Source organism: Styela clava, chromosome 7, assembly GCF_964204865.1.
Source record: "Styela clava chromosome 7, kaStyClav1.hap1.2, whole genome shotgun sequence".
Classification (NCBI taxonomy): Eukaryota; Metazoa; Chordata; class Ascidiacea; order Stolidobranchia; family Styelidae; genus Styela; species Styela clava.
This window is the reverse complement of record NC_135256.1, coordinates 16,700,380-16,712,357: the sequence shown is the minus strand read 5'-3', so window position 1 is coordinate 16,712,357 and position 11,978 is coordinate 16,700,380. Positions and strand designations below refer to the sequence as shown.

Sequence of the window (11,978 nt, the reverse complement as noted above, 5' to 3'; positions counted from 1 at the left end):
ATCCGACTTGCAACTGCAGTAACACCAGCGATCCGAAACACTACTGTATTATAACACCAGGTACGGGTATCGCCAACGACTCACATACCGCGCAGTTCACAACAACTCGTAGCGAGCAAGAACATGTCTGCTCCTTCGCTGCAATCGCCACAAGATGCCGCTATTTTTCATTGTGATCACCAATTCGCACAAAAAAAAACGAAGTCCACAGAAACTTTTGAAATAAATAAAGGTAATAGCGTTCTGGAGAAAAAAATTCTATTTTTAACCACTGATAATTTCAAAGCAATTGGTCCAGTAATCAAAGAAAAAATCGAATCCTTCGAAACGAGTCCATGAACAAGAACAACAAAACGATCGTTATGTCCACTATGTGTCCAATAACGATACCAGGCAGCTTAATGCAAGGAAAACCATATACACAATAAAAACACTGACGGCCCTGAAATCAAAGACACTTTCAATATAAGCCAAATGTCCCCTAGAATCCGGTACACCAAACTAGCTGCTTACAATTTGCCAAATAGGCTGAAAATAACTTATGACAAGCATTTTAAAAGACTATAAAACAATTCTATATGTGCACAACATTTGAACAGTACTGATGAAAGCTAATCTATGACAACAACCAAAAACATAACACTACATAAACTGCGATGGCACTGCACTCACACATCAACATGATCCCAACATCAGCCCACTGTCCAGCACAAAAATCCAACAAATCCCAATCCAACAGTCGCAAAACCACAAACAAACATTTTCGATAACCCACCGGAGACCAGAGGCACTCCCACAGACACAAAACACCAAAATTCAACCGAAAACAACCACACTCAGACAACTGCACCCTGACAACCCACAGCACAAGCCAACAGGCCACACCCAAATAGCAGATCGACAGTGTCACAGCGCCCCCAGTGTCCCCAACGCTAAAATACCAAATATAGAAACAATATCACATGACTTCATTAAACAGATAAAACAAGGGTCGTCACAATAATATGACATATAAAATAACTTATCTTTTTCTCTTAGAAACAAAAAACACGCCCTCAAAGCTTACTAGGTATTACTAAACATTGTTCTGAAAGCATTCCGCATGTATGTATGTATGTATGTCTCGGCGAGCATCGATTTCATTGTTTATTTTTTCTGTAATAATGACCAATCAGCAAAAACGTAAACGAGGACGTAACAATGGCAATTTAGCAGCCGCTCAAACGCTTCGTTGGCTCAGACAGATATTCAAGCATGGTTGTAAACATTGCCTCGTTTTGGTTTGCGTGTTATTTGTCACATGTCACTTTTGTTTCAAAAAATTAGCTGTCAATGAATTAATTCAATTGTCATAATGTCTTCCGATGAGCTTAGCTTAGTTGGAGTAATCAAAAATTAGTCTCGGAAAAGATGCGATAGAGAGATAGACTGTGCCAAAAATTAGCTGACAGTACCAGTAGATAACAGTTGCAAAATACTAGGGGAACTTGGATATTGTGTATTGAACTGCAGGTCCTTTCTCCCTGATTACTTTCTACTTCGGATCCGTATGTGGCACTCACTACAAGGATGCTTGTACGAGATAGTATTAAAGTGAAAAGTACGATTTCCAAATTAAAAGAGAAACTTGCAAAGACGAGAACAAAAAAGATGAAATCTAAGACAAAACAAACTCAAATTAAGGACAACAGTGAACAGCAACCCAGAAAAAATCGTCGTTTCACTAGAGGCAAAAAACGAAAGATAAAGAACACATCAGTTAGACCGGCTATTCTAAGATGATACGATAGCATCCATATCCAGTTATAGGAAACTCAATAATAGACTAAATTTATATGATCTTTTATTTTTACGGTTATATCTTGTATTGTTTGAAGAAGTTAGACCATGATCTAACGATAGCTCACAAATATACTTACTATTTCGTTGAAAGAGATCATGTTATTTTCTAAGTTGCAAAATAGGCATTCAAAATTTTGCAATAGTGAAGTTAGAAAATATTTTAATGGCGCCAACCAACGGTCGGACGTTCAGATCCGAACGTCTGAATTCTGCTGAAATTCACACGAACCACTGTTTTAATAAAAATATATTTTGTCGAACAAAACTTTTATGTGTGGATGACTGGAACTAAAATATATGTGTTTTATCGGAGATGTTCGTGAACCAAATAGGTGATTCAACATACTTCAATATTTCCCTATAATTTTCATTATTGTTGTTTTTCCAATTTATCAAAATGACATGCAATCGTGCTTGAAAATGTAATCATATATGGGCACGTGTAAAACAAATTCATCAAAAACCCTACATCAAGATAATCCGTATCTTAGTTTAATTGAGAATATGGGAAGCAGTGATAAAAAATTTTCGATATATATATATATATGATTAGCTTCGTAGTGTAAAAACTTTACTGCGTGGTGAGAAAATCTAGAAATGGTCAATAAAATGGTGTATAAATTTGGGAGATTGAATGGTATTACTATATGACAGAGATGGCGAACCACTGACCCGCGGGTCACAAGGTGACCCACCGCGTTTTATTCGTGACCCGCCGAATGAATTAAAAAATGCCAAGATTAGTAACAAAAATTGATAAAACCGGCCTAAAATTAATCTAACAATCACTTGGGCAGTCAGAGCTGCGATCGCGCATATTCAAATTGTTAATTTCCGGGTCAGCATGGTAATTTTTATAACTCCTAATCTAGGACGCATGGTTTGCATCGCTGCTCTTACATCGTTTATGACATAACAATGCAACTGATCTGTTCATTTCTTGCAACGTCTTGTCTTTTTGTTTCAGGGGTTATACGCAGTGATGGGATTCAAATTTTCTGTCAGCCGGTTCCATCACAAAAGTCATATTTTTCGGCCGGTTCTGTTACATGTTTTTTTTTAGTAATGCTAACCGGTTCGCTCATAAAATTCTGTGAGACGGTTCTATGGAACCGGTGCGAACCGGCTGAATGCCACCACTGGTTATACGTGAACTAGATGTTACTTTGCATTTTATTAGCTTCTCGCCTATAGTGCCGTTGAGAAAAAAAATTCTTCCAGACTTGAAGTTGAAATAAAAACCTAGAAATCTAAAATAACAATGGGGCAGTGTAAAAAAGTCTTAATGTGGTTAAAAGCTGATCGAAAACTATAACAGTGCTACTCCCGGAGTGTGTGAACCAAGATGGCGAACACCGGAACGTAGTATGTGTACCATAAATGTATTCCAATTTTTCTTATTTTAGTTCTATTACGAGTTCGGGGACTAGCCAAGTGACTCTCGTAGTATTTGTACCTGAAATTATGGCCCAACTCTAACCTGGTACACTTTTCTGTGCTCCCGTAGTATTTGCACAAAGATGGCGCACAACCTGAACATAGTATGTGTACCAGGTTAGGGTTTATCAGGTTGTGCGTCATCTTGGTTCACATCTTTGTATTTTTTCCAACCAGCAAAAACAATAACATACAAAATTGAAAAATAAATAAAATTCAACACACATTTTTACTGGTGAAGGGAAGCCGCGGGGAACCAAATTTGGTTATCGAGCAGCGACACCCAAGATTCGCCATTCAATTTGATCCATCAAATTTGATTTGGAAGCTCGGAAGTTAAGTTTTCAGAATGAAATGTACCGGTTTGTGAATCCTATCCTACCGGATAAAACGTAGGGTATTCCCGATTAACCCGGTAAACAACGGTCTTAAATGCTGGTGTAAGTGGCTGTGAAAAGCCTGATTGCTATCACTCAGTAATCAGTAGTATATATTTCACCATACTTAAAATAGCCACAAACATACAAATTGCAATAAATTTTAAATAGGCCATATTATTTCAGGGTAAAGGAGACCTGAGGAAACCAGTACTGGTTATCGAGCAGCGGCACCTATAAAAAAATAAGTCCAACAACTATACTGTATTATAAAGAAAAGTCAATCGAATTTGCCGCATCGTCTTAAACGTTTTTGGTAATTCATATGTGTTTCCGTATTTAGTTAAATCGAGTGTCATAAAAAGTTCCTGATAGAAGTGCTGCATAAGTAAAGGCCAAAACTACAGCAACATAAGCTTATAAGATTTGTTTCAGAAGTTTCTTATTAATACAAACATTGATTAAATATATGTGACCCACTCTCTTATGCTGCGCGATTAAAATATAATTTTTGACCCATTCATTGAAAAAAGTTTCGCTATCCCTGCCATATATGAACACACTTACTCTTATGAACTTGACTATTTCCCCCACTCATTGTATGTGGTATCATCACCCAACGGTGTTGTATATACAAATTCTGAATTTCATTATTATGTTTTCATGCAGTGTATTTCATGTTGCGTTGTCATTATTTATTGATGTTGTTTAGTCTTACAAACTCATTTGAAGAAGCAGTTCTGTATACTCCACCCTTACCACTTTTACCACACTCACCCACCCTTCTTGCACAACTGCCTGTTTAAAGGACCATATTATATGCATCTGATTCATTGTATTTTAGTCTCATCATAAGGGGTGCGTGTCGCACATTCATGTGTTTTAGGCCAGTATGGTCTAAATCAGTGATTCCCAAAGTGGGCGATATCGCCCCCCCGGTGGGCGAAAACAATACAGAGGGGGCGAAAAAGTCGAAGGGGGCAATAGGGGGGCGATTTCGCTAAACCTGTTTTTTTTCGGCGCATCGTGCACTTGATTACCGTACTCTGCGTGCTTTCGTAGATTTGAATCACGTGGGCGATTATCACATGCGAAAGAATTGCTGGACTCGTCTCCGCCGTAAGGCACGGTAGTTTGCGTATCCCAGTGGTCAACAAAATACGGCCGGAGCAAAATAATCTGGCCCGGGACGTTTCAATGAATAGACCTTTCCCCGACCTTTGACCGCGGGAATTCTTCTTATACTTTACCATTTTAGAATTTTCGGTGCTTATTTTAAGAGTGGTTTCGCGAGTTGTCGCCTGTAAAATGGAATATTTCAAACTATCATTCTAATTCATACCATTCACCAATCTGTTTTTTGATCTGATTTTTAGGTAAATTTCCGAAACACAACTAAAAACAAACGAATATAATTTAAAAATCGAGAAATTGAGGTAATGTTTACTTTACGACCACGCCTGAAAATCAGTCTGAGCGTGAAAAGCGTCTGAGCGGATGTGAAAGGGGGCATTGTAACGTTTATTTTTGCATCTTGCTGATTGGCCAATGTCACGAAGTAAACAAGGAAGTCTATGCCTGGGGAAACATCTAATATACAGACACAACGGCGTTTTTTAGATGAATTAATTTTATTTATAATCTACGCTCGAGTAGCAAATTACATTTTTTAAGTAACAGAACTTATCGTGAGACACGTTTAGACTAAATTATATTATATCCTAACAATTTAGTGAACAGCTGCTACTCGTTTAACGAGCCTACAATTCAATTATAATTAGACAAATGGCAACACTCAGAAAAGTTGATGCAGAGTGCAGGGATTCAATATCGCAGTAAACATTCAAATATATTGCAATGTAATTAGGAAATAAAATTCATATTCTATTCGAGAGATTCATCACTGCTTAATGTTTGATGTTTGGAAGTAGGCTACATATTTGTTCGAACAATTATTTTCGAAAATGAACATTACAAAAAACAAGCAAAGAACTAGGATTAGTGATGCCCATTTAGAAACTGTTCCTTGGCGTCGCAAAGCTATTAATCGTGATGCAGCAATAAGACAGTGTCACATCAAATGTCATTGTAATAATTTTTCAGTAGGACGACTGAGTTGAGTTCATGAATTGTCGCAGTTTTCGCGCGCTGTCTCGTTTTTAACTTTCAGAAAATATATGCGTCCCGCAAAAGACTAGCGACCCTCAATTTTATCCAGCGAGCCACATAAAGTTTGCCAACCCTTGGGCCGTAGCCGATAGTCGGTCACGGCCTTTTCCATATCCGAGTCCACGAATCTAAAACAAATGGCTGATTAATTCTATGAACTGGTGATCGGACTGGAGGCCATGGTAGGATGAGGAATCGAGGGTGAATTTTACCGAAGATCGGTGCATTTTGGTGCAGGTCATCAGGCTGTAGGGATGAATGAGATGTACAAAAATCATTATCAAAAGTTTGGGAAAATTAATTTTGTTTTCATCATTTTAATGTGAAATGGGGTGAATTCGGGGGAGTTAAATGCAATAAGGTAGGTACACGGCGGTTTTTGAGGAGGTAGAACCCTGTATTCTTTCATTTCCGACCTCTTATATGATAAAAAAGGGTTTTCAGCCGTGCTACTATTGCTATCAAAACAACGAAATCTATTTTAAGATTTAAGATTGTGTCTGACGAAAATGTCACCTAATAATAAATAAAACTTGCTGAAGAACACCAAGCTTATCCATCTCATTAAAAACACTATAAAGTATGATTTGTCTTCCTATTTGGTCTGTAATATATTCGTTTCTGACCTCACATTTTTTGCAGTGCTGGGGGGCGATGAAGTTGTATAAACTACTGTAGGGGGGCGATGGTCGAAAAAGTTTGGGAACCACTGGTCTAAATCACACATCCCGTCTTCAGTATTGATAATTACTAACTCTTTTATATTGACTTTACAAGACAAACAAACATACATACATAGGCCTACATAAGTGGGACTGAGAGGTTCCCAGAAATCAGATACAGATCTTCCGCTTATGGTGTTCATTAGTGATGTGCTTGCTATTTCAATCAAATGAAACTTCTTATAAATGGGAATGAGAAATTCCCAGCATTCAGATACAAGTCTTTTTAAAAAAGGTGGTTCGTATTTCAACCCCATGATCCATGTACAATTATACAGCAACTATGATGACTGTTGTATGAGCTCGATCATGGAGGGGTTCTGCTGTTATTATCGGTATTAAAATCGCGAACATCTGAAAAAATGTGATATACTTTTACAACATAACTCAATGATCACAGCTATAACCAATCTTACCTTATAACATTTGCAGAAGTAAATTGGATTCCTTTCCTTCACTTCGGCACACTTTTTGAGCTGCTACCACCGACACCTGTATTCATAAGCAACAATCCCTTCCCTCATATGACATAATGCCTCAGAATACATTTTGTTTTTTTCAAATAGTATCTTTTAGTTCCCGCTACGAAACACCGTGACATTTCAGTATTCATAAGAAACATTGCAAGTCAGACCTAGTCGCGTCGGCGTTCCGGGCAAGAAATGTCAGTTGTCACCTCTTTTTGCATCAAATCGCAACCTGTCAAAGGGTATGAATGTCCTTGACAGACAGGTCTCGAGCGCGGGAACGGGAAGTAACATAGGTAAGTTGTGAGTTTCATTCCCAGCCATATGCAGATAGGCTAGAGCTAGATAGTTTATTCGAATACCGGTACTCCATAATATACACAAATTTAAAAAAGTTTAAAACATCAATCAATCAATCAATCAATCAATTTTATTCGGTCACTCTGATACAAACAAAACACAAAACAATAACAAAGGGACAAACAAAATACAGAGGACCTGGAGGACGGGCATAACTTAATAAAAAAGTTAAATACGTACAAGTACGTGCCCGTCCCCCAAAAACAGGCAAAACACAATAAAACAAAAACACGATGTGACATCGGGCAATATCTTATAAATTCAAATTAAAATGTGAGACGTGTATGTGCTTTTCCTATACAGATATATGGATTAAAGAACACTCGCTGACAAAAAAATGATGATGTTGTGGGCCTACTTCAATTATATTGCAAAAATAACACAGTGACAATTTTTTTTTACTAAAAAACAAGCTTGGTAAATGGATTGAATGTTCCATAGCAGTCTATGCACAAATCATGAATTGGGGTATTGGGTTCTTTTGTCGTTTTCGGTTAGTTCACTTTAAAATCATTGTATTCGTTCCAATGCTTCCAACATTAATATCGAATTTCCACGAACGACCACCATTCAGCCATTCCAACAGGTGCAGTGATCCCATCTTTTCTATGCTCTGTTTCATCATACACGACTAGATTCATAAAAGGATCGCCCACCATTTAACTTTAAATCCAATCTTTTATCCATAAACTTCTTTAATTTTAGTAGATGGGCTTTGCTCATGTTGATATTGCGCGATACAGATTACAGATACCGAAATATACAACGCGTGGCATTCACTAGTCTTTTCAAGCTGACACGTCCGCACCCGACGACGGTCGGAACGGAATATCATGAATATCATGTGCCCGCCCACTGGGACACAAACAAAAATAAATTACAAGACAAAAAATACATACCTACTAGCCCACCTAGTTAAAACAAGGCTTGGGCCAGAAATAATCAAACAAAAGATACGGTACTCGAATGTATAAGAACTTTCGGGCTGTTGTAGGTGACCAGTATCATTCTTACTTACAATATACCTATAATAATTGCAATGAGGGCTGGATTAACCATTAAGCAAAATAGGCACGTGCTTAGGGCAGTAGGGCACCACAGAAACTTTCATTCAGAAAACAAATACCGGTAGCTGAATAGACGAATTTTCCATGACGCGTCAGTTCTGCAGTTTGTCAGTGTTTATTGATGAAATGATTTGAGTTGGTTAGACGATTCAGACCTCAATATTGGCCCGGTTGGAATGAATTTTTGATTACACCTTTTTATAATGTTTGTAGGCATAAGAACTATTTACTATCAGTAGTGTACTATGTACCCTGACCTGTAAGGTTGAATCAATCATAAGTTAGGCTAGCCTTCAATTTAGACTAGCTACTGAATAAGTAGTACTGTTGTCTGGTAGGCTACAACACACTATACAGATCGAGCAAAACCCATTTTCCAGATGATCAGACACCCGCTCTATCAGGAGACCCGAGACGTCTGGGGGTTTCGTGAAGCAAATGCCGAAACTTAAATTCCCACCAAACACGAATGTGGTATGTTAATGAATGCTGTAAGTGCTTACCGTAAATAACGGCAAACAAAAATGTGATGTGAAAATACAACCCAAATTTTTATTGTTTTTAATCACAATGCGCTAAACGCATGGGACAAACAGAAAGCGAACAATTTGACCCACGAGAAGACAGATGAGTCACCCCCCTCCTTTGCATTTTCGACATTTTAAGACAATAAGACTCGTTTGTGAGACACATGGAGTGTTTGTTTTATTGAGCCAAATGCAGGGAAATTCTTGGAATATGGATAGTGTGACATACTTTAGTTAATACTGAAACTTATTCAGATAAAATTCGAACACAGGAACATGGAATAATAGTTTCATTATTTTTATTTTAGTCATATACAGATATAGGGCACCAAAGTCTTAAATCTGTAAGTTCTTCGGGCCTCTAAAAGCTAAAAAGGCATGATCCGGCCCTGATTCTAATTCGGGTCTAACTTGCAGACTCTAGAGCGAGCCAACCTTCTGACCTTTGGCAGTAGTTACATATTTACAAGTCAACTTAACGTTTCCCCCTTATTCCTAGTTTTGCTTTGCATTTTCAGGTTTCAGGAGGTTTCAGCCAGCCCAGTGGTATGGCAGTATGGATAGGATGGTCGGTTACGGCTTCCTTCACCAGAAAGTCCATGTATCTGAACCAAATAACCGTTCACTAATCCGGTTAATTTCATACAGCCATACCCGACATGGTCTGGTATCCGGATGACAGCGTGGTTTGCATTTGATTAGACCATCTCATCGACTTTCCTTTCCCCCAGGATAAATATGTAAATCCTATCTTTCTCCCAAGCGAATGAAATACCAATTCTGAGTTAGCCGAAGTATGGCCTGAGAAACAAGCCCTACTTATTCTGCTGTTGTCATTCTGACATCTCTGTTCAGCTATTGTAGAATTGTACGGATTAACCTATAACTACGGTATACTAAAATTCCAAATCTTTTCTGATACAGTCATAGCACACTGTAAGCTACAATAAAACAAAATGTCTATGATTGAGAGGATGGCAATCCTTGGGATTCGTTCCTTTGGTGTTCGGGAAGAAGATAGACAAGTTATTGAATTTCAACATCCTCTAACACTGATTGTCGGGCAGAATGGAGCTGGTAAAACCGTAAGTATAACTTACATAAATACTGTAATATCTCACCGTAATACATACAGATACTGCAGTGACTGAGTGAGTATGACTGTATGATGGTGCTTGACACAAAACTGCAAACACAGAGGAGCATTCGTTCATGAATCAGCTGCCAAATAGACTTAATAACACTCAAGAGAAAATTTCGAAATAAGTTTGTAAAATGGAAAATATTGTGGTTAATTAGAGCTCGACCGATATCACTTTTTGGTACCGATATCGATATATCCGCCAACTAGCGGCCGATAACCGTTAGTTTAACTAACTCATAGTTAAAAAAAAACATTGTTTTAACCAGGGCTGGGGAGCTGGCTTAAAATCAGTGTGGCTCCAGCTCCGACTCCAGAGCCAGAGTATATTCGAGCTATGGCTCCGACTCCCAACTCCGGAGCTTCATTTTTTTAGCCCGGAGCTGGCTCCAGCTCCGGCTCCGCACACTATAATGTATTTGATAGTACCGCTAAGCTTATCATTTACAAAAAGTCAATGCCTCACTGTTATTTATTTCATGATTTTATCACACACACACTTGGTAAGGGAATCATGAAAAATCAAGTTAACACTTAATATTGTGGGTTTCAATGGATATCTTATATTACTATATTTCCCGGCTGTTATAGACCCCATTTTTTGGGCTGAGGCATCTTATTGGGCAGCTAGCTAGGCTTGCTTGATTTCTGTGGCCAACTGATCAGCGTATTTTTCGCAGATGTTTTCTCAAACATGATTTGTGTTAACCGTACATTTGAGTTGATATATTTTATTTTGTGAAGAAAAGATTTACATATAAGAACCGATAAAAGAGCTTTAACATATGGCGAACCACGGCCATACTTGAATTAAATCACATTTGTGAATAAGTATGTAACACAAATTTCACTTGGTAAATTGCTTTTGAACAATAGAATTGCACTCTGAGCACTATTCTATAAACTACAGTCGATGCAGGACAGAAAACGTGAAATGCAATAATCTTTGTACATGGAATTTTGGAACACTCAAAAATAACAACTTGCCTATTAAAAGTAGTTTTAATTACCGTATGTATTCGAAGACGCCAAAGGGTCTGCTAATCATGATATTTAATTGACTTTGTATTGCCAGCTGTTATTTGGAAATACAGTATATTACTAAATGTTATTGAAATTAAAGTGAATAAAAACTAATTGAACATTGAATGGCCATCACATAATTCATACGAGCATTTAAAATGAATTTGTTCTTAAGAACAGTATCGCTTCTACTAAATCTTCTTTCATTGAGGCTCGCAGGTCCGAACGAATTATGCACAGGGCCGAAAACAATCTTTCCACACTAACTTGGGTTGGAGGCAATGCAATCTCTTTTGAATTTGGAAAGCGGTGATAGATCTGAATTTGAGTTTCTACTTTCCTTCTCTGTTCGACGACGTTTAGCTTCAATGTCAAGGTGTTTTTCAAAATCTATTTCGCATTCGGAACCAGGTCCGAACGAATTATGCACAGGGCCGAAAACAATCTTTCCACACTAACTTGGGTTGGAGGCAATGCTGTCACCATATATGCCACATTTTGAACTATTTCTGGATATTCTGGGATGGCTTTTAGAATATCCAACTTATATGAGCGATCTATTTTTTCTACATCATTTAAAGCATAAAAGAAATCTCTTTTGAATTTGGAAAGCGGTGATAGATCTGAATTTGAGTTTCTACTTTCCTTCTCTGTTCGACGACGTTTAGCTTCAATGTCAAGGTGTTTTTCAAAATCTATTTCGCATTCGGAACCAGAATCAGAGGAGTTCCTTAAAGGCCCACTAGCACAGAGTGATTGGTCTTCAAATTGTGTAGCGCGTGATCCACGGTGCATTCGAACAGCTAGCTATATCACATAGCGCTGCCTTTCCTCTATTGAGCTGTT

The 11,978-nt window shown here is 37.9% G+C and overlaps 1 protein-coding gene across 1 annotated transcript in view; it reads left to right on the top strand.

Moving 5' to 3' along the window:
- Window positions 1-7,158: 7,158 nt before the first annotated feature.
- Window positions 7,159-11,978, top strand: part of LOC120328024 (DNA repair protein RAD50-like) — a 30,317-nt gene continuing 25,497 nt past the window's right edge. Inside the window, exons 1-2 of the mRNA XM_039394401.2 lie at window positions 7,159-7,310; window positions 9,893-10,053. Coding sequence (XP_039250335.2) covers window positions 9,925-10,053 — 129 coding nt within the window. The 5' untranslated portion in view covers window positions 7,159-7,310; window positions 9,893-9,924. The remainder of the gene's footprint in view (window positions 7,311-9,892; window positions 10,054-11,978) is intronic.